Source organism: Anarhichas minor, unplaced genomic scaffold, assembly GCF_050575085.1.
Source record: "Anarhichas minor isolate MPS153535 unplaced genomic scaffold, ASM5057508v1 ptg000007l, whole genome shotgun sequence".
NCBI lineage: Eukaryota > Metazoa > Chordata > Actinopteri > Perciformes > Anarhichadidae > Anarhichas > Anarhichas minor.
This window is the reverse complement of record NW_027466453.1, coordinates 20,403,191-20,427,049: the sequence shown is the minus strand read 5'-3', so window position 1 is coordinate 20,427,049 and position 23,859 is coordinate 20,403,191. Positions and strand designations below refer to the sequence as shown.

The window sequence follows — 23,859 nt, the reverse complement described above, 5'->3', positions numbered from 1 at the left end:
TTATTCGTGTGATAGTTTGTATTAAAAAATACATCAGCAGAGGATGTAAGAGACCGTGAAGGATTATAAAACGACAAAGAATGAATAATTTATACCTGTCGCAAACCATTAAGAGCCTTGTAAACAAGTTAACAAACTTTCAAATCAATCCTCAAAGACACCGGGAGTCATTGCAGGCTAGCTCAGCTATGCTCTGTCTTTGTTGTTCTTGTTAAAAGCCTGGCAGCAGAGTTCTGAATTAATTGTCATCTGACAAAGGATTGTTTTGGAAGACGGATGAAGAGAGCATTACAGTAATCTTATCTGCTGGAAATAAAGGCATGAACAGGTTTTTCGGCATCTTGTTGGGAAAGGAACCATAGCGATATTTCTTAAATGAAAGAAAGCTGCAGGGAGAAGTCAGGACGAACAAGCAGGGAGAGAGATGTGGACAAGGATGTAGTCTCAGCACCATGTTATTTAATATCCGTGCAATGAACTTGCAGATAAATTAGAGCGATCCAACGCACCAGTTCCAAAACTCCTCCATGAAGAAATGAAGCTCCTCTTTGCAGATGATGTGGCGCTCATACTTTAAGATGGGTCAAAGTAAAGCCTGAAAATATTACACTTGAAAACGATAATATTACAGGAAAATGTAACAGACCAAACAATAAAACAACCTTGGACATAAAATCAGCATAACAGGAAATGTCTAAGCAGAAAGAAACTACTTCTGTAATGAAGTCCCAAAGAGATTTAAAATCTATACATATTGACAAAATGTTGAATTACATTGTGACTGACCCAAAACAGAGAAGACACGTTGACACGGTGCAGGCTCAGTCAACACGACGCGGGCCGATACAGAAAGATTAAGCTGCACTTCCTTCTACACTGCACACATTATGCCAATATTAGATGAAGCTGTGCTCCCAGATGTATCTCATCTCGTGATGAATAAGATAAGATCCATCTGATGAGAGAAGAGCTACAGACAAACAACCACCATCTCCACAGCACACATTCACACACAGAAAACAAAAGATCAGAGTCGACCAATTTAGCTGTGGGGACTAAAGTAAAGTGATGCAGAAGAGAAAGAGAAAACTGCTTCAGTGTCCTCAACCACAGGAAGCCAAAAGTGTCACGTAGACGTCCCTGAACTAATTCTGTTTTGATGTAATGGTACAAATTGTAGCACAGTTGATGTTGCTGAGTCCTTCCTGTGTGTGAGAGAGAGAGACGGAACGAGAACAGCGGCTCAATGTTTCACAGCCGAGGCTGCTGTGTTTTCTCTGTCTGACCTCCAGTACAACAGGACTCACATGCATTTGCTCAAGTCTTTACTGAAGTACAATTTTGAGGTACTTGTATTTCACTTAAGTATTTCCATCTTGTGCTCCTACATCTCTGAGGGGAATATTGTACTTTTGACTTCACTCACATTTATCTGATATCTTCGGTAACTTTACTGATTCTGATTAATGACACAAAATATAATCTCCATATTAACTATGATGTATCGTTTTAGGTTTAATTGAGACCTGATCCCCAGCGGGACATTTCACAAGCTACCCGGCAGTAAAGTAATAAAATTAGTTTTACAGTTACGAACTACAACATTAAAGTGATGTACACATTAATGCAGTAATTAGATTAGATTAGATTAGAGTAGATTAGATTAGATTAGATTGACTTTATTCTCCGCCTCAGGGGAAATTGATCTTTGGCTTCTCCCAAGTACAGCAAAGGTACACACAATACACATAACACACACCAGTAGAAGCATACAAATATACAGTATACAATATACAGTAGTGCAAACTGTCAGGAAGCAGCCACCTCTCTACAACTCAGCCGCTGCTTGCGGGCAGACAGCTTGGTGAGTTTAATTTAGTTTTCGGCAATATTGTATAAAATGTCGTAAACAATGACTTTGAGCCGGTTGCCTGCTTTGTGAGTATGAGAAAAGTGTTTTTTACGGGAGCTAGTTGTGGGTTGTATTCATTCAATCACGCAATCCAGCTGTGGTCGTTTAAGGCACACCTGGCAGATATCTGCCCTCTGCTGAGTGCACCTTTTCTAGTTTCATTCTCCAGCTGCAGAGCAACAGAAGGTTCATCTGCCCCAGTACTCAGATGTTCAATGGGATTCATGATGAGAGTGTAAATCCCTGCTTGAGATGCTGTGGAAGAAGAGAACACACAGTCTCAGCGTAGATACAGCATGAGAATGGAGTGGGAGGAGTAGTTGGTCGTCGCTGAAGGTGTCGTGCGGCAAATTCAAAGATAACATCTGTGATTGGACGTGTGCCTGTGTAATGAGCTCAATGATACATCCACTCACATTGATTACACTGCTTGCTAACATCTAATCCCGGTTTCTATTTGGGAGCTCACCTTAAATAGCACAAAGGATAAACTGATCCTACTTATTGGTGAAAGGCACAATAGGAAAAAAGTTTGGGATTTTCTGAGTTGGCAGAATGTTTTTTTTATCCGTCGCAGTCAATGTCTTGGGAAGGATTTCTATACAAGCACTTTTAACCCTTTCGATAGAGACTAACCCGTTCCTGAGAGATTCAAAGAAGTATTAGACTTAGACCATTGTCCTTCGTCTAATCACAAATTACATATTCTGTAGATTCAGTTCTCCAGTTCCAGAAACCGGTTCATATTTTCTCAGTGTATCTACAGTATACTACTAATATGACCTACTATAGAACGTGTAGCAAAAACAAACAAGCAAACAAACAAACAACAACAAACGAGTATCTGTAATTGATGTATGTATTTATATTTTTTCCATCCAGAATGTACAACTTGTCCATGAGTCCTTACTACATGTCGGAGGAAGGTGAAGACAGCCCGTTCATCTGCTCGGCTCCCCGCGAGAACGGGATGCTGCGCTGCCACAACGTGCCGGCCCAAGTGGAGGGCGGGGCCAATTGCTCGTTGGCCGCTCCTCTCCAAAGTTCGGCTCTGATTGGAGCGGCCGTGGCCAGCGTTAACGGCTGCGTTAACTGGAACCAGTACTACAACGTGTGCCACCCCGGGGAATTCAACCCTCACAAGGGAGCTGTCAACTTTGACAATATCGGCTACGCCTGGATAGCCATATTCCAGGTAAGAAGGGCTAAACGTGCAGGATTAAATGTGGAAGCAGAAAGAGTAACTTAACACAAGGCTGAAAAACAGCCAACTCATTTTGTTAGTTCTAATAAATAATTTTAATAAGTTTTACAAAACATACCTTATTAGAATGTAATTTTTCTTCCTTTATAATAATGTCGATTCTTCTCACCTAAAAAAAAAACAGGAAGCTCACAATATCTCTCACATTTTCTTTTAGTGAGTGACATTTGGTTACATTCATGCAAAATAAGTTGACTCTAATAGAGGGCATGGTTTGTGACTGTGGTTTTAGCAGAACGCAATATGTCTAACTAGACTGTAAGAGTTTTAATGGGTGTGGACGTCCCATTGGACTTGTACTGGAAGCAAGATGAGCTTTACTGCATGCATCGACTGAAGGTTTTACCAACAAGAGAGTGAGAAAGCCAGCTAAGATTATATTCTATGGCAAACACAAAATCCCTTATCAGTCAAAAACAACATCTAAAAGTCACCGTTTTAGAAATCCCTCCACTCAGTGCATCAGAGGGCATGCATCGTGACCAGAAAACCTTTTCCCCTCCACACGCTGCTTGTGAAAATGTCTTATTTCCTCTTGCTGATTCCAGCTCCCCCAGGAAACCGCGACTGGCTTTTCCTTATCGCCGTCTTTGCGCTAACACTGTCTGTGCTGTTGTGATATGAATTCCCCTGTAATAGATCTGTCCAGCAGCCGCTGAGAGACCTGTCGCTGTGTCTAATAGACTTTGACTTGCGCAACATGACTTTCTCAAAGAGAGTCTTACCTTCAAATTACCCCAAACAGCGCAAATACACACACACACACACACACACACACACACACACACACACACACACACACATTGACATTTTAATCCCTGTGAGGTACTCACAACTTTCGTGTGTGTGTGTGCGTGTGTGTGTGTGTCTGTGTGTGTGTGTGTGTGTGTGTGTGTGGTCTCAGCTCGCAGTTAGAGGCTTAAGAGATTTTCTTTTCCGATGGTTTAGCAAGCATCACTTTGAGTCTTAGATGAGATTAGTTTTTTTTAGCCAGGTATTTGATAAGATGATATGTGCATTTAACAAAATAAAGTAAGAGGTAGATGCAAATGATTGGGTTTAGTCGCCAGACACCGATCTGTCTCTGCAGGCAGGCGGTGCTGCTTCTTGCATCCTGGGATGTCGTGGTGTAAAACGAGCAGCTGGGGTTTGTGTCATGTGGTTCTGATGGGCTGTGTGTTGAGACATTTTTAAAAGGTCTATATTGCATATAAATTATACTGCATACAACATTAACATAAAATATCTTGATTTAATGTTATTATTTCTCCTTAAAGGAAATTAATAATATGGACTATTTGTTGACGAGTGGATGGAAACAAGAAAAGAAATAGCGAGTGAACAGGAACGAAAATGAGAGAAAAATCAAAGTGATTGGGATGCAAAGAGAGGGAGGAGGATAGAGAGCTGAAGTGAAGGAGACGGCTCTATTGAATGTTAAATGAGTTGCTTAGCTTGTTATCCCAGTCTACAGCCTTATTCCCCCAGTATCTGTAAATATAAAGAGCATGAATTATACATTTCAGAGCCGGGTTCTGAAAACATTTCAGCCTGTGGTTCTAAATTGAGTTAATTGAGGGTTACCCTGGGACTCCTGCACAGAACAACAAGCTGTTAGGAAGTCACGTCGGATGCCCGCCACGGCCGAGCCTGGGGCTCGATCGGGTCCCTACAAGTGTGTGATAACAATGGATTTTACGGGAGGACGTCAATCAAACCCAGTCCTGACCCACGGTTTCAGAACCAGGTAATGGACCGACCTGTGACAGCAGCGTAAGGAGAGCTGAGAGTGAGGGAGCCATAGAAATATGAGTGTAGAGGTGAGAAAGAAGGGATAATAATAATAATAATAATAACTTTATTTATATAGCAGCTTTAAAAACAGAGTTTACAAAGTGCTTTGACAGACAAAGCAGCAAAATCAAGGCAATAAAACAACAGAAGTGAGGCCCAACAAAGCAAAATAAAACCGTACAATAAAACCAATCGACGCGATATAAATAAAATAAAATAAAATAAATAAAATAAAATAGTGTAATAAAAATTATTTTGTAAAATAAAATAATATCAATAATAAAATAAAGCAGTAAAGCGACTGCATCACATGAAAGCCAGTCTGTAGAAATGGGCTTTAAGAAGTGATTTAAGGGGTGACACATGAAGCGGTGGAGGAGGTGGAGTGAGTGAGTAGGAGAGTGAAGGCATCTCAGGGTTACTTGGCCAATGTTTCCATCAACCCACAGGTTAATGACTATTGACCTTCTACACACACATTTATTCTGCAAGACCGTCCACAGGGTTCAATAACAATGTGTTGATTAACTGATTCACCCGCGACGGATGACAGCGCTCCGCTCCACATGTCAGTAGCGTAGTATGTCATTAGTATGAATTGCAGGACTCGATGCTCTGCTAGCTATCTCTGATCTACAAGGTGTGTCCGGAGCAAACGATTGATGGTGGGCTGGGGGGGGGGGGCAGTTAGTGATTTGTTCAGGTTCATCGCATTTGTGTCCTCTCTTAAATCAGACCCAAGGTCAGCTGAGGATCCTGTCTTTCCTGCGATGCACACAGCATGATTGACCTTTTCAACATAGCTAGAGACCAGATGAAGATGTACAGTACCATGCTGCTCAAGACTTGTTGGTCCTTTCTTCCATTTTTAGAAAAAAGGAAGATATTTTGTACTTTTATTGCTGGTATTAACCAAAATTCAAATTGGCTAAACTTGCTGGGTTTTCTTGCTTTCCAGTTGTTATGTTGACTACATGATTATTAGTTTGGTTGACTGAATACATGTTTGGTTGGATCGCTGTTGGTCTACTCTCTGTTTCTGTAGAATAGAAAGATGCACGTTTACCAGGTGTGTTTAGCTCAGAAATGAGAATCCTCTCTTTTGTTAATCTGGTGCAAAGGAGAGCTCTCCAGCAGTGAGAGGATTAGTCTCCTGCGTGTGTGTGTGTGTGTGTGTGTGTGTGTGTGTGTGTGTGTGTGTGTGTGTGTGTGCGCACATGTGTGGTGTCTGTTTAAGGTAGCTTTGTGTATCGGCTCGGCTGAGCTGAGCCACCGCTTTCAGGTCTCAGCATCTCAACTGCTCATTAGCATAATGACTACATGAAAGGGCCGCGTCAGTCCCCTGGCACACACACACACACACACACACACACACACACACACATGGAAGAGGTTGGAGGGACACCACAGGCTTTCTTCTGAGGAATAGCCATTAAAAAGTGAATTGGAAATGTTCTGCATCTGACCACTGTGTACTTGGAGTGTCTTTGTGTGTGTGTGTGTGCATGTGTGGGTGAGCAAAGCTCCGGGAGAATGTTTTTCCTACTTTCCCGTTCATTGTAATGCAGTGTGTGTCTCTCTGTGTCTTTTTGTCCCCACCACCAGGTCATCACACTGGAAGGATGGGTAGATATCATGTACTATGTCATGGACGCTCACTCCTTCTACAATTTTATATATTTTATACTGCTCATTATCGTAAGTACCTCCTCGCATTTTTTCCTGGTTTATTTGTTGTTTCCTGATATTTGAATGTGTTACGAGGTCTCAAAGGTCTCAAATATCTGGCCCAGATCTACATGGACTAACATGGGTCTTGTTAGAAAGTGAACCAAGCTAAAACCACTCCAGCATTCAAGGAGTCCAGTAAAGCTCCATTATTCACTGTAACCCTGACTTGCTATAGTTTTCTAAATTCACTTGTCTTTGTTTGTCAAGTCATCAAACATCAGTAGAGTCCAGTTTTGCACATGAATTACGAGTGGGTTCACAGTTATGCATGCCCCCCCCCCCCCTCTGTGGAACCTCTCAGACGTCTTATCGTGCATAATTTCACCATATCATGCTGTTGTTGGGGTTTTCAAAGAAAGAACATATTTCACAATGCTGTATGAGCCTTCCTGTCGTTTGATGTAAAAGTGCTTATGCGCCCAGGGGGAGGGAGGAAAACAAATGGGGGAGAGAGAAGCAGAGGTCTGAGAGAGAGAGAGAGAGAGAGAGAGAGAGAGAGAGAGAGAGAGAGAGAGAGAGAGAGAGAGAGAGAAGGGACTGGAGGAAGGCCCGAGAGAAGAACAAAGTTATTCTTATAGAAAGCGGATGAGATGGAAATTAAGATTAAAGGTCAGAGGAAAGAATTTAAGAAAAGATGGAGAAAGTGCTTATCTAATTTCCCATCGCTCTTTCCGTAACATACAATAATGGCCTTTTAAAAATACATTACTTTAAAGAATTGATAGATATTTCTAACTTCCTGTCAAGGCCATCTCAACAGAGCATGATTTGAATTTCAAGATTCCGAAGCAATGATAAAAACAAAGTGGGTTTGATCATCTCAGATCTGGCCAAGTTTCTGGATCTGAATAATACACGAGCTGTTATATGGCTTCTTGTTGACACTGTTTTATTAACATTGATGAAGTAGTAGAGAAAGGTTTCACACACACACACACACACATATATATGTATAACACCACCTTTATAGAGTAGGTTCTTTGATATGACAGTTAACACGTCTGCTCCTATCGTTACCACGCTGCAGCTTTATCCCTGTTCTCCTCCTCCCCGTCCAGGTGGGCTCTTTCTTCATGATCAACTTGTGCCTCGTGGTCATCGCCACCCAGTTCTCCGAGACGAAGCAAAGGGAAAACGCCCTGATGAGGGAGCAGCGCGCTCGCTACATGTCCAACGACTCCACGCTGGCCAGCTACAGCGAGCCGGGCTCGTGCTACGAGGAGATGCTGCGCTACATCAGCCACCTTTATCGCAAGTTCACACGCAGACTGCAGAGGATATACTCTGGGTGGCACAGGTCAGCTATGGGTGTTTATCAGTGCCTGAGACATCAGTGGTTTAGCACTTGTGCGTGCTTGTAGATTTCCTGTGATATTACGAGCGGAAGAAATCCCTTTATTGTATTTGCTGGGCCGCTTGTGTCTGTTTGCAGCGCTGTATGAGTCATTTGGGACGTCTACATCGTGTTTTGTTACGAACATCTAATAATTGTTTCTGTGAGCTTCGGTCATTTTATATCTCACAGAATTACGCATAATTATTATGCACAGCGCCCAAAAATGTAAAGAGCCACATCCCTAGGGATGCATTCAGATACAAACACACATAAACAAAGAATGAACAACTTTCTATAAACCTGACAAAAAAACCCTCTCTATTCATGTTCAGTTATTCATAATTATTATTCTCTCCTGTCCTTTGACCAGTAAAAGGCGTAAAAAGGTGAATCCTAACGGCAGCGGCGGCAGTAACGGCGGGGGTAATGGACACGGACACGGCTCCAGCAGGGGCTGCGGGGGCTTAGGCCCGGGCAGCGCACTGTGGTTGAGACCGATCCACAACCTGCTGCAGCACCATCAGCACCAGCACTGTCGCCTCAGCAACGGGGGGCAGCACACCGTCAGCGTGGTGACGGGCGAGCACGCGGACGTGGAGCGGGGAGGGGAGGAGCTGGAGATGAAGTCGCTCCCCGTGCGGAGAGCAAGCACACACGCAAACAGCGGCGACGCGTCCGGCGACGCCCAAGGCGGCATGGGGGCGCTGCTCGGCCGGCTGAACGGGGGGATGAACTATCCCACCATACTGCCGTCGTTTGTGTGCAGCTACAGCAGCAAGACGCCGCCCCCCCACTCCAAGCAGTGTGGGCCCAGTCCAGAGCAGCACCCGCCAAACCACCCGGCATCTGAACACACAGAGACACTGAACAAGCTCTACCAGCTCATGGGACAGCACAGTAAGCACACACACATTTAAAGAGTGTAGACTGCAGCAAAACACGGATGCACAGTCTGTTGGACTAGAGTCTGGAGTTTGGTTTGCTGGATAAAATCACATTTTAGCTTACAGAGTGGAGCCTGAGTCAGCTTCAGGAAGCAGTAACCACCTTGACTGAGTTGTCACATACCAACTAAACAAAGCCATCAAACACCCCGTATTAAGGCTTCATAATCCTTTTAATCTTCTTGGTAGAGCGATCATTCTCATATAATTCTCCTGATCTTTACTTGATGCTCTGGATTTCCCTCAGGCTCCGTTATCTTTTTGGTCATCGCACATCTTCATTTCTTGCTCTTTTTCAAATACCTCCATCCTCTTCCCGAGTTTGACCTGAGGTAACCTCTGGCCACATCTGCTCCGCACACAGCACGTGACTCAAACAGCACTTAGGGAGTCCTGACAGGAAATCCATGTCTCAAGCGCCACGGTCGTCGGTGCGTTGAGGTGGATAAAGGAGGGGGATTGAGGGAGTCAGCAAGCGTGTGGGGGAGTAGTGAGGAAAAGACGTAAACAAAAGCGCAGGTATACGTTGTTGTTTGGAGTTAAAAAGAGGGGCATGAAAGATTTAAGAGGGAGAGGCTAGGAGGGGGAGAAATATAGAGGAAAATAAATGAGGTAAAGAGAGAGAAAAGAGGAGAGGGAGAAATAAAAGAAGGTTAGCTTGAGGGGGGGGGCAGAGAGGAGACAACACAAAACGATAATGGATGCACAGGAAAATTATGAAAACAGCAGACGTATGATAGACTCGTCTGTTCTGTGCTAATGAAGGGAGTCTGCTAAGCACACACACACACACACACACACACACACACACATTTACACACCGCTGGCACCAAGCATAATTAAGCACACATAAATCAGTTCCCTGCTGTAGCGAAGAGTTACTGCGTGACACGTGCTGGGTGCTGAGAGAGGTTTAAAAACACCACTAGTGTGTTACAACAGTCAACCCACCTCTGATCTGCACACAGCGAGAGAAACACCACCAATGTGCGTTGAAGAGTGCAGGTTTTAAATTGGTGATTTAATGGTTTGCAGTTGACTGAAGGCTCAAATCTAAATGAATGAATAGTCTCGAGTCACTGTGGGACATTTCTAGCTCTGTAGTTTCTTAATGTTTGCTTTCAGCTTCGTCAGATGACTACATCTCTGATAAACCGGGCGATGTAATGAGATTAGAGTTTGAAAGCTGTTTTTGGTTGAATAGCCTCTTTATACTGTTCTTTTATAACTCTGCGGCTCTCAAATCTAATTTTACTTTAAGTGTAATCTAATCTAACCAAATGCAATAAAAAGGTTTAAACACGAGACATATTTTGGGCCTTGAAGGCGTTTGCTTAATAGAATTTGCGAGAATGTAAACAATCTGTTGATAGTTGGAGTCAAAACACTTTGATAAATAGACACAGAAGTTCATTTGTGAGATTATAAAAGACAGTGAAATATGATGACAGCGTTCACAAGCCTTTTTGTTTTCATAGCTTGAGGAGTGTCGTAAACAACACGTTGCTCTGCTGATGTTTCCAGAAGTGGTGTTCAGCTGCGTTGCAGGTCCTTCAGCCTGCTTCTAACAGGATGTAGTCGTAGTCGTCTCCTACAGGACTGTGGGCCAGCGCGCTGTACTCACTGCAGAAACCATCTTGTTTGGGCTCTGTATTGATACAGGACATCGCTTCAGCACTGCATACACAATGTCCCTCAGATTATAATATTACTTTGTCCACTATATTATGTCTCATCGTATCTATTGTACTCTTTTTTTTAAATACAGCGTCATAACGTTCTGTCTCTCTTTGACAAAAAAACAACCTTGTTTACCTTGTAAAGAGAATGTAAAGTTGATATAAAAATACATTGTAAAACAATACACGCAAGTGTGTAATTTCCTCTGGGAATTGAGGGGACATGTCCGCCTTACTTTAATTGTTTCAGGTTGATTTAGTCTCTCTGGATATTGTGTTCTGACTGTTCATCCACCGGAGTTGAAAGGAGAGAAGAGAGAAGTTGATAACAATGCTGATAAAGTCGTCTGCGTCGCTTTCATTATCCAGCACAAGGAGGTTTCACCTCTCGGGCTGCTTACTTACTGCACTTTTTAAGACGAGGTTGTTGACTTCAGGCTCAACTCAGTTCGACCTTCTTTACATATTATTATCTCTGTTATTATTTACGGTTTACTTTTTCCTAAAAAATACCCTGGAATTGAATGTCAATCATATGCAGTGCAGATGCAGATAATGCAGTAAAGGACTGTTGTGTTGTAAATATTTGATGTGTTATCGGGAGGTTTGGAGATATCAACCACAGAGAAAAAGCAATATCAGCATTCAGTTCCTCACAGTGGAGAATGCTGAAAGGCTAATGAAAGTCAAAGACAGTAACTTTTAACATGTCGGACTTTAAAGCTGAAGAGACAACTGCAGCGCACGAGGACAGCTAGCAAAACCCCCCTTTGCAATGTCTGACTGACCGTCTCCACCCGTGTCGTCCCCCCCCCCCCCCCTCCAGGTCGCCAGCGGCTGCTGTACCAGCTGGCAGGCGTGGTGCCCAGCCCTCTGCTCCTGGAGCTGCTCAGCTGCCCCCTGTGTGCCCGCAGCCTGGAGACCTTGGAGCTGGAACTGGGAGACCTGGAGGGAGGCAAGGGAGAGGCGGACGGACTGCACGACTTCCCCCAGGTCAGACTGCACGGGGGTGCACTAATGATGATGGTAAACAGTGAGGACGAAGGTTGTTGAAGTGGTGATTTGGCATTAATGACGGCGGTGATGATGGAGATGACAGTGGGTGAAGGAGTTATTAACAAGGCAATATATCATTTGAAAGATTGGAAGAAATACTACTATACACTACTACTAAATTACAATAACTACTAAATAAAATACCTTAATCAGTATTTTCACCTTTGGCGCCTCACTTTAAATGACTCCCCCATCTTTGCTCTAAGGGGGGGGATCTGAGAGGCGGGCGAGGTCGCAGCCGACGGCGAGGGATCGTGGGGTACAAGAACGTAGTGGTGCGGGCCTGGGTGGGCTTCAGGGAGAGACTGAAGAGGATTGTGGAAAGCAAATACTTCAACCGAGGGATCATGATCGCCATCCTCGTCAACACTCTCAGCATGGGGATAGAGTACCACAAGCAGGTGAGGATTCATGAGATGAAGGGCGAACGACAGAGAAACAAGCAGTTTGATGAAGACTGTTGGCTGTCAGACTCGGCATTGATGTGTGAAACAGGCATTTGGTTGTCTGAGTGTGAGAGTATAGTGGGGGAGGAGACTCGCTCCCTCCTCCTCTCACACTCCAGTATTATGGTTTTAGTTTACCCAACATCTGGGACGTATCGGCTTAATAGTACAGCCCCCTTCCCTCGCTCCGCTGTCACACACTCTGACAAATTTGTGCGGTTGCGCGGACACGTTCATCCACAGAGTTTTTACACCCAAGTTTATTATGAATGCGCACACACGCACACAACCTTTCAGATTCCCAGCAGAGAAGATTCTTGTGCATGCACACGGTTCCCTTCTTTGTCTCTCCTTGCCTCCCTCTCTAAGACCTTCTCCAGGGGCTGTGTGTGTGTGTGTGTGTGTGTGTGTGTGTGTGTGTGTGTCTTTGTTGTATAAACATAAGAAGTGACTGGGAGAGCCATGGCCTTATTGGGCCAATAACACACACACACACACACACACACAGTGTTATGTAAGAGTTCCTCCTCCCCTCAGTACTCATCATCCTCCTTGTGTGACACCTAGACAAACTTTGTGTGTGTGTGCCTGTGTGTGTGTGTGCGTAGAGGGGTATGAATGTGGGAGGCATAGTAGAGACTGTGTGTGTGTGTGTGTGTGTGTGTGTGTGTGTATGGACTGATTTGTGAACATCAATTTCAAATACGTTGAAAGGAGAGAAACTCCAGGTTAATGTGGTGAAAACATCTAACTAACTGATATCACCATGAAGATTCCTCTGTTGACTACTTACATTCAAACATACTTTTCTGTATTACAAGTTTTCTGAAATGTTGCTGTTTAGACATGCAAATGAAGCATTATCTAATGCTGACCTTTGGTGGATTCAGGAGAAACCTACAGACACAAATAGACAAAGTGTAGAAGATAAACACGTAATGACACCATTCAAATATCAACATGGACGTCAGAAACAAATCACATTTGCCTGCAAGCTGAACGTAACCTTTTTCTTGAAGTTTTTGTATTATAAGAACACAGACATAAAGAAATGCACAATATAGGTGAGCTCTGAGGTAAATTGTGTGTTATGAACGATTGTAAGAACCAAAGTTAGTATGTTTTTTTAAGAATTATTCTGATTTAGGTCAGTGACCTGCTTTATAGTCAAGGCGGTTCCTTTACCCTGCTCTGAGTGTGTGTGTGTGTGTGTGTGTGTGTGTGTGTGTGTGTGTGTGTGTGTGTGTGTGTGTGTGTGTGTCTGCATATCTCAGTTGTGCTATTTTTTCCTCATATTCTTCAGGGCAAGGTCATATGAAGAGCTGTAATTACGACACACTGGGAATGTCTTCTTGCAGGCCGTGACCCCGTATTTCCTTGTGATCGATCACCTGGTCGGTCAAACATAATGATGGTCGTGAAAAGCAGCAGTTCAGAATGCTCATTTGGGATGATAGTGGACTCAAAACATGTTGTCCTTAAGTTCAACTTTACAAAAATGCTCAGGAATCAATATTGGCAGAAGCGACTGTCACCAGAATGCAGGTCTTTTGATGTTCTTTGCTACGTGGTCGTGGGATATTCTGCCACTAGGGGGCACCACGAATACAAAAGAATAAATACAAAATATGGGAATACAAAGGTATAGGGTTCAAATCCCCGTGTGGCCAAGTCCTCCTTCCCAACAATGTAGTGATGCATGCATGTGGTGTTTCTGAGCACTCGTCGAGGTCATATCAAGCTCTCGAAGCTCACAGTCTTTGCTGCTTGAGGCTGTATCTTTTGTATTTTTAATCAGCCATCACAAGCCTCTCCACTCACCGTTAAGCAGCTAGTAAAATATACCTTTGTAATCCCAGCAGGCATATAAACTGCTGTGCAGCATATGGAAATGATTGCCCTGCTCTTCAGCAGTATGCTCTTTCATTTCTCTGGTGTGAGGGCCACAAAGGCAATGAAAATGCCACTAGTCCAGTGTTAAATAGGAATGCATGAGAGTGTGGTATTGTGACCGCTGACTGAGACTTTTAAAGCTTTGTTCGAGTGCTTTCCTCGTCTTATGTGCTGGCTGGTCAGTGAAAGACAATTTGAACAAACAGCAAACAGCTGGTCAGTAGGTTGGCATGACCCAGACACACACACACACACACACACACACACACACACGCTGTGTAGTATGGCGCCCTCTATCTGTGACCAAGATCCTCAGTGGTACTTCAGCACAAGCATCACTGGGTTGTATTGGTTGTAAAAGTTGTCTTTTTAATCAGAATGTAGATTTATTTATCTGTTTTTAGTGTTGTAAGTTTTTGATTATGCTACTTGACGGAATTAACATAAATATCACATTTAATCATAATCATAAATACGGATGTTTTTATTTTTATTCAGAATAATGAAGAGAATGTTTAGACTCACACGCGTCACATAATGGACTTGTGTGGGGGTGAAACCCTCATTCGTCTCCTTGATTCCAGCTCCATCCATCATATTTAAATGCATAACGTGAACACAAAGCCATCGCTGGATGTGTCTGCAGGGTGCTGATAGTGTAGAATAACCCAGGCTGAAGGTTAACCACTCTCCGCTGTGGTGGCTGGACGTCTGGGATTTTATACATTTATCTTGCGAGTGTGTCCATTAGTCCAGAATGTGGTCTGCCTGATTTTATTCGCCCTGGGCCGGGACACAAAATGGGCTTTGGGCCTCTTGCTTGTTGATCCCCCACATGAAAAGAATCACAATTAGTTTTAACGAGACTGCCATGCGTGACATGAAAATATAATTCTGGATCACAAGCTGAAGGGCTTTACAAATTATGAGACTCACTATAGAGTATATGAATCTATAATATAGAGTGATTCAGGCATCTTGGGATCATAATTATTGTTTGTTTGTGAATATCAGGACTGCACAAAACATTGAAGAAAGTCTTATAACAAGAAATCATTGTAACGATAAGTTATTGTTGATCTCTTTTCTTGCTGGATCATGTAATGCTTTGATTCATGTGTCCATGTGAGGAACACACCACATGAACTCTGGTGGGCCACAGTGAGATGCCTGAAATAGCCCAAAAGTCTCAGTTTAGGACGGACGGACGTTGACGTGAAGGAAATAGAACCCAAGTCAAGACATCTAATCCAAAGCAGCACATTCAGTCCACTGATGCGGCTCCAGCAAAACCTTTCTAAAAAGAAAAGTTGAGGAAGCGGCCTCATGATGCGTTCACCAGAGCACAGAATCGCTGTGTTTTCCATTAGAGGTTTGACTAAATGCTTTATGAGAGGGCCTCAGTTACATCTTGCTGGATCACTGACTGCACTGCGAGGTAAGTGGAGTAGATCAGCGGTGATGGATCGGTGCGGTTGGTCCCTTTTTGATTGATTGGGCGTGACTGCAGCTCTGAACTTGATTGATAATGTCTCAGCTGTGGGATTTACAGCTCAGGGATAATAGAGTGGAGATATTAACTAACATCTTCTTTCTCGCTTCCCTTTTCTTTCCTTCGTCTCCCCCTTCTCTCCCCCCCCCCCCCCCCCCCCCCAGCCCGAGGAGCTGACTGATGTGTTGGAGATCAGTAACATCGTTTTCACCAGCATGTTTGTGCTGGAGATGGGCTTCATGCTGCTGGCTTTTGGCCTGTTTGGATACATCAAGAACCCATACAACATCTTCGACAGCATCATTGTGATCATCAGGTAATCTAATATACGACATCAAAAACAAAAGGCAAAGACACTGAAACAATGGCTCCAGTCAATGTAGATTTCAGATAAATTTGCTCGGATCTAAAGCCGCCCCCCGGTTCTTCTTCCTTCTCCAGCTTGTCAGTCATTGGGTCTCGAGTGCCAGGTTCACTGCCGCAGCATCCATCTTTACAATAGCTAACAGTGACACTCTGGTGATGGATCACACAGGAGCTGCTTTGCTTGTTGCCGCTGTCAAGAGTTGAGGTGTGCTGTGTAGCTGTCATTTCGTTTGATTGAGCTCATATTGGATCAGGAAACCTTTTGATATGTGCGGTTGGGTTACTTGTAATTCTGACGGGGATTTACGTTCATAACTAGATAGATGCGCTCAGTAGAGTGCAGATCTCCATCAGGTGTGTCTGGTCAATGACAGTTACCCCCGTTTAAGCTTAAGGCCTCGTAAAACACACTTCACTCATACTCAAAAACAAGAGGCGATGTATGCAGGCAATCGGCTCGAAGTGGTCGTGTTATACACTTCATACAATCTTGCCAAAAAACATTACACCCACCTTTATTTCTGCTTTCTGCTCGCTGCTGAGTGTCGGTGATGTACTCAGCAGTGTGTGTACCGCTAGTTCCTTCAGCGGTGTGCTGGGGGGCCGGCGATGCACTCAGCTGAGTTATCACTTGTGGCCCCTACCAACTGGGGGCAAGTTAGTAGTGATGTGTGAGGAGTCAGCGGGCGATCAATGGCAGTACGAAACGGGCAATAAAAGGTGTTTTGAGAAAGTGTGAGTCACCATAACCCTGAGAAGTCCATGAGCACGCAGCCATAACCAGGAGACCAAAGACATATTGCCGATTACAGACACAGAGGTGCACACACGCACGCTTGTGACCGATCACATGATCCTCCTGGCGGAGATAATAATTAGCATATTGTAGTGTTTTTATTTTTCAAATGTATGCTCACATACATTGTTAACTTAGGCTGAAGTGACCAAATACAATCTTTTTACACAAATGTGTCTGTGTGCGGTTCTCAGTGTGTGGGAGATAATCGGTCAAGCAGACGGCGGGTTGTCTGTCCTGCGAACGTTTCGTCTGCTGCGGGTTCTGAAGCTGGTTCGCTTCCTGCCTGCCCTGAGGAGACAACTGGTGGTGCTGATGAAGACCATGGACAACGTGGCCACGTTCTGCATGCTGCTGATGCTTTTCATCTTCACCTTCAGGTACGCACGCACACAAACCCATCTTCCCAATCCAACTATTTCAGAATGCTTATATTCTCCCTTTGTATTATCATAACACCCATAGGATGACTGCATTTACTTGTCTTCTACAGTATACTGGGTATGCATCTGTTCGGCTGTAAGTTCAGCCTCCAGACGGAGAACGGAGACACTATCCCCGACCGCAAGAACTTTGACTCTCTGCTCTGGGCCATCGTCACTGTATTCCAGGTTAGTTCTCACTTGACATTATGCTCCTGTGCTGCAGGCTGTGCTGGCTCTAATCCAAAGAGCGACTGTTTCTTGCTTAGATTTGTATTCGTCATATTGATATGCCAAAACCTGGGGAGTTACTCAGCTATTCTCATGTATCATGTGATTCAAAAGTGTCTTATTACTCGTCACATAAAAATAACATTGTTAAAGCTGACAGCTGTTTTTCGCAAGTTGGCTATAGACATCCTTGAACTCGCAGTACAAAGACCCATACAGCTGAACTACAGGCTGGTACAGTGTGTGCATCATCTAGAGACATTTCTGCAGCGAGACAGACCGGCTCCCAGTCAGAAGCAGAGATCCAGCGCGCTCCTTACTGGCCCATGTATGGCAGTAAGAAGAAGAAATGTCATCTGTAGCATCACATCCTCGGTACTGTACGGGGTAGATGTCCGGGATAAACCGGGTAGTGTGTTAGCCTGTGTATTTTTATCACAACACAGGCCATGTGTATTTTTTGGCCGTCTCAAATCAAAATGTCAAACTGAGCCTAGAGTTTTTGTGTGTGTGTGTGTGTGTGTGTGTGTGTGTGTGTGTGTGTGTGTGTGTGTGTGTGTGTGTGCATGCCAAATTCAACTGGCAAGTTGTGCTCATTAGTCAAACGCTGTGAAATGAGGGATTCTGCTTATGCACACCCTTCCTCACTATCGTTTCTATTTCTTTCTCTCCCTGTGTGGAGATCTTGTTCAATCGCTCCAGATAGATTGTCCTCTTTTCTATACTGGATGCGTCAGCAGAAAGGTGGAACACAGAATGCAGTGGACTGTCTCACTTTGGTGTGTGTGTGTGTGTGTGTGTGTGTGTGTGTGTAGGAGTAGGAGTAGGATGCTGAAAAGGCATTTTATCCAGAACGGACAGTCATGTGAAGGCGTTACGCTTGCTATATACTTGCCGTAGTATTCTGGGGAGTAGCCGCAGCACAACCACACACACACACATGCACAAGTACATACACACATCCGCGCAGGGACTTGCCTCCCTGCCACAGCGTTTAGTGAGTGGGCAGAGATGGAGCGAGCTTCCATGCTGCATCATGCACACCGTCCTACTTTTAGATGCTTTCATCACTCACATTGATTTCGACACGGGTGCACGCAGACACACACGCCCACGCACACTTTGTGGTAAACCCTTGTGTATGACGTTGAAGCATTGCGGCATGATGGCAAGATAAGTAGCAAAACACTGAGTTTTATAAAGTATATCAAACCCACAAGGCCTGTATAGGCTGACATTGCTCCATTTGACTCTCTTTTCCTTCCTCTTCCACGTCTTTGTGTCTGTGGACCCTTATTATTATTTACTGGTTTTGTTAACTACACATCTGTGAACCTTGCTTTGTGTTTCATTCAAATGATAGATTCTTACCCAGGAGGACTGGAATGTGGTGTTGTATAACGGCATGGCCTCCACCTCTCCATGGGCGGCTCTCTACTTTGTTGCTCTCATGACTTTCGGCAACTATGTGCTCTTCAATTTACTCGTGGCCATCTTGGTAGAAGGCTTCCAGGCTGAGGTGAGAACAACTGCAGTATATATATGGATATATATATATATATATATATAGAGAGAGAGAGAGAGAGAGAGTTTATTTCAGTGTCTAATTAAATGAAACATATTTCATTATGCAAATTGAAAGAAGAATAATAATATACAGAAGACTTATAATAACGGTGCTAATGCCAGGGGAACAGAGTTAAGATGAATGTCTTCTTAAGGACCATCTCTCATCCACCACTGTGTGAATGGCATATGAGGGCCTTCTGTTGCTTTTAATTAACTGCCAATGGAGCCGTCTGAGGTCTGCGGGTTCGGACTCTCATGTCGGGCACCGCTGCTTTTAAAGACTGTGAGAATGAAGATTCTAACACACCCACTGAAGTTTTCAGACCAGTATTTCCTCATCCAACACTGTAATCATGTGAGCCTTCAGATACTCCTCCACATGTTCTGGGCACTGAATCCAGAAATAAAATGCTTAATTGTATGGTTGTATGGTTGTGTGTGTGTGTGTGTGTGTGTGTGTGTGTGTGTGTGTGTGTGTGTGTGTGTGTGTGTGTGTTGTAGGGTGATGCTAATCGGTCGGAGTCGGATGATGAGAAGAAATCTGACAACTTTGAGGAGGACGAGAAGGTAGAACAGCTCAGGGACACTGGTATGTTCAATGAATGAATGATTTGAATTACAACCTGAAAGACAAAGTACCTGAAAGAATAAAAGATGGTGATGATGATGCCTTTATTCCTCCACAGAGCTAAAAATGTACTCTCTGATGATGACAGCCAACGGTCACGTTGACCCGCGTGGCTCGATGGCTCCTCCCATAATCATGCGCACGGCAGCCACCCCCATGCCCACTCCCAAGAGCTCTCTGGGACCGGAGTCTGTCCTCGAAGAGGAGCTCATGTACAAGGAGGGGGTGCCTCAGTATGGCGAGGTGGGACTGGGGTTTTCCGATGCGGGAAGCATCCGTGCAGAGTCTCGCCGTGGAAGCTCCACCTCCATGGACCCTTCAGCCTATGACCAGCATTCTCTGGTGAGTTACATCGAACACTCGCATTCACAAGCGTGCATTTAGTCGGAAGAAATGTAGATGCCCGTAGGTCCGAGAAATGAATCCGATCCACCACCATGAAGGACATCTTAACTTCCTAAATTTTGCTCAGAGGACTGAGAAGGAGCAATGTATTACTTTTTACTTTTTTATTTATGTATTGTTATTCTAACATTGTTAAACCTTGGTATCTCTGCAACCTGCAGAGAGGAGGAGGAGGACTGGGCATGTACCAGATACGCCGCTAACAATGGCTCCAGTCTAAATAACTGTCCATAGCAGGGCTCTGTAACACAGGTAGACAGTCACCTACTCCACGAGGACATCATGCATGCCTGAAACTCAATCTAAAATTAAGGGGAGCCAATGATGACTCGGTGTTTGCTCATGGGAAAGGAAAAATCCTATTCAACATAATAAAGTTGAGCACATGGGCAAAAATATTGATCCAGTAGCCAACTACTGTAGCCTCTGCATCTAGGTACTGAACGGGAGGAGACACAATTATGTCAATCGATCACAGAAACTTTAACTCAAACCTCGTTTCATTTCTCTCTGGACAACGTGTAACCCTGTGGTTTTCTAAGAGACTGAGAAAACATTTGACGGCAGAACAGACTGAGAATCCTGAAAGAAATGCCAAAATGCAGAGGCAGCGCCTTTGAAACTACTGTGACTCTTGCTCAGCCACACCCACTATGCTTACCCTTGTGTCCTGTCTCTCCAGAGCCTCTCGAGTCCCGGCCGGCGCTCCCCACTTCCTCCCCGCTCGTGGGGAAGCCGTCGCTCCAGCTGGAACAGTCTGGGACGAGCGCCGAGCCTCAAAAGGCGAGACACCAGCGGGGAGAAGGAGAGCCTGTTGTCTGGGGAGGGAGGAGAGGAGGAAGATGGTCGGGAGGGCGCGGGGGAGGCCGGGGGAAACAACCGACTACGGCCGGAGTCCTTGGAGCTGCTGCAGGCGTCCACTCTCTGCCCTTCCATAATAGCGGAGTATGGGGACTGTAACGGCAGGACCCTGACCTATGACCCCAACGTGAGCTCCGACCCCAAGGACGACTCCTTGCCGGAAGACGACTTGGATGATGACGTACGTTATCGTGGCTTTTCAAAATAACATTTAGAAAAGGGAGGTCTTTGAGCAGTTCTTAAAGGTCCCCTGCGTGATATCATCCATGGTTTTGCTCTCTTATGTAAATTCTTAATCTCTTAATTTGCCCTCTCCGACTCTGTTTACATATTTCATTTCTGTCTTTCTCTACTGACTCAGTTCTTCTTTGTCGTCTTTGTCTCCCTTCTACTTTGAGATATTATAATGTGTGTGTTTCGCTTTCACACGGCAAGGCCTGGTGGGACGCTAATTGTCATGCTGTAATTGATTGGCTTGGGCAGTAATTGTTTTCTCAGTGGGAACAAAGCCACTTGTGAGTGTACAGTCAGTGTGGTTGAGCATTTGTGTGTGTGTGTGTGTGTGTGTGTGTGTGTGTGTGTGTGTGTGTGTGAAGTGGAGAAGGGAGCACTCCCCCGATGGTTTTGGATGACCTCTGTTGCGAAAGTGTTGATGGTTTTATTGGCTCCAAATTGGGCTTATAAAGCCATGAAATCCACTGAAACAAAAGGCCTCTCCCTGGGCTCACTGTAAACGGGAGGCTTAAAACACATCCTCTATCGGCGTATTCGTGTGCGGGTGTGGGTGTGTGTGTGTTTGCACGAGCGTGTGCAAAGAGTACGCACGTGACGCGCCAGCTCAGACGTGTGCATACGCATGCAGCGCTCTGCGTGTGTCTGTGTCAGGGATTATGGGATATTTCAGCTCCAAGGATATCCGAGCAGCAGGTTCTCTCCATCCAGTTTACACACACAGACGGACACACCCAGACGCGCACACACACACACACACACACACTCACACAAGCGGTAGGCTGTTTTTAATTAGAATCCTGCTGGAGTACAGAAGCTGTGCGCCCAAGCTTTCCTCTATTTGTTTTATTAGAAAGAGTTTCACAACACTTTCTATTGAGCTTTCGGACTCGCTAAGTTGGGAGTTATGGTCCAGTTATCTCCATCGCTACTTATGCAAGAAAACACTTGTTTATTGTTCCCCGGTAGATTTAAATGTAGAAGGGCTAACGTCAGCAATACTGTGGCAACTCAAATTAAACGATGCACTGTTTTATAAGGCCTTTTATGGTGTAGTTGTTGATTGGTCAATTCCTCATTTTTATTACAGCAGTGTTCTTTCACTATTAAGTTATACAACATTTCACTAATGTTTTGAGAACTGTATTTTTCTTTGTTCTGTTTAACATGTCTACGGGATCAGTGAAGGTTCCTCTTCTGGGACACACAGTCGCTCCAGAGCTGAGGGTTTCATACTGTGCGTGTAATATCCAAGCAGTTCTTAAACAGCTTTTTTAATGAGTACATCCAGCATACTAACAGTTATATTTTCTCTTTTGGAGCTACTGTTTTCGCTGTCGTGGCTGCTGCTGCATGACAAGGGAATACAGAACATTTAAGTACTGAAATTAGATTACAACTTCTATTTTAGCTACGACAGCCGTCCGTCTTTGGAGAGGATTATAAGTGTGTTTCCACTTTAGTAACGCCATCTCACCATTCTACATAACGGATATGTATGGAAGTATATTACAGTTGCATGAATTCTGAACTATTCTGCGTGTTTTCAGGATCAGAACTACTGTGTTTGGCTTTGACTGGTCCAACGACAGCCTGGATGTGATAATGATAACTGTCTCTTTGGTGTTGATGGTGTGATAGAAGTAGTGATTTCACCGCTGATAAGTCAAATCCTGAAAATATAAATGATGTTGAAGTGTTTGATTGTTGCTGTTGGGGATGATGCTGAGTCTGACCTCTCACCTCTGCAGAGCTCTTTCTGGTGCTGGCTGAAGAAAGAGCTTCTGAACATGAAGCCCCGCTGGTGCAAAGAGCACGACGACTGGAATCTGTATCTGTTCCCTCCAGAGAACAAGTGAGTCTCACACACAACATTCCATCATCAATCTGTGTTTTACATTCTACTTCGGCTTTCTTTCTCACGCTCTCCTCTCTCCTCTTCTTTGCTTCTCATTGCCTGATTTAATTATCTCGGTTGCTCCTCTCTCACTTTTCCTCCTTTTTATTGTTTTCTCACAGCTAATTGTTTGGTCGATAGCTTTAACCGGCCAGAGACATTTGATAGATGACTCGTTGTGTGTGTGTGTGTGTGTGTGTTGTGTGTTCAGATTCCGTATGTGGTGCCAAAGTGTGATCTCTCACAAATTGTTCGACCACGTGGTTCTGGTTTTCATCTTCCTCAACTGCATCACCATTGCTCTGGAAAGACCTGATATACAGCTCCACAGCAAGGTGAGACACACTCACACACACACACCTACACTCACACACACACACACTCGCACACACTTCCTGTGGTGGCTACATGCTTTTGAGTCATCTCTCTTTCACAACTGATATGCTCTTCTTATTAGTGAATGCAACTTTCTACACCGTTTGTTTCACGGTTCATGCTATACTCTTTTACTCTTTATTGACATATTATTTACAGGTTAATAAATATATATATATATATATATATATATATATATATATATATATATACAGAAAGTATGAAGAACTGCAGATCTCAGAACTTTTCATTCCGTAGTGACCAGTGTAATCAGCTGCAATTAATGAGCAAATGAATGAATTCTCATGATTCTCTCCTGTTTGCAGAGATATTTATAGAAACTTTAACACTGATTTCATCTGGTTACAAAGTGCTAACATATGTAAAAAGGAGCCAATAGGAACTTCCTCTATTTGACTACAGTAGACAAACTAGACACAAAGATAGAAACTCTGGAGCCTAACATCAAGGCTAAAACCTACCCACAATCCATTACTCTCTTAAAGTAACAGACTGAAGGGGCACAAAGAA

General features: G+C 44.1%; 1 protein-coding gene across 1 annotated transcript in view; it reads left to right on the top strand.

Moving 5' to 3' along the window:
* Positions 1–23,859, top strand: part of cacna1ha (calcium channel, voltage-dependent, T type, alpha 1H subunit a) — a 97,059-nt gene that overhangs the window by 56,406 nt on the left and 16,794 nt on the right. Inside the window, exons 6-20 of the mRNA XM_076081494.1 lie at positions 2,795–3,107; positions 6,576–6,668; positions 7,760–7,998; positions 8,408–8,934; positions 11,487–11,653; positions 11,923–12,117; positions 15,712–15,863; positions 16,904–17,089; positions 17,203–17,320; positions 18,726–18,881; positions 19,433–19,520; positions 19,618–19,901; positions 20,647–21,006; positions 22,808–22,911; positions 23,165–23,288. Coding sequence (XP_075937609.1) covers positions 2,795–3,107; positions 6,576–6,668; positions 7,760–7,998; positions 8,408–8,934; positions 11,487–11,653; positions 11,923–12,117; positions 15,712–15,863; positions 16,904–17,089; positions 17,203–17,320; positions 18,726–18,881; positions 19,433–19,520; positions 19,618–19,901; positions 20,647–21,006; positions 22,808–22,911; positions 23,165–23,288 — 3,106 coding nt within the window. The remainder of the gene's footprint in view (positions 1–2,794; positions 3,108–6,575; positions 6,669–7,759; positions 7,999–8,407; positions 8,935–11,486; positions 11,654–11,922; positions 12,118–15,711; positions 15,864–16,903; positions 17,090–17,202; positions 17,321–18,725; positions 18,882–19,432; positions 19,521–19,617; positions 19,902–20,646; positions 21,007–22,807; positions 22,912–23,164; positions 23,289–23,859) is intronic.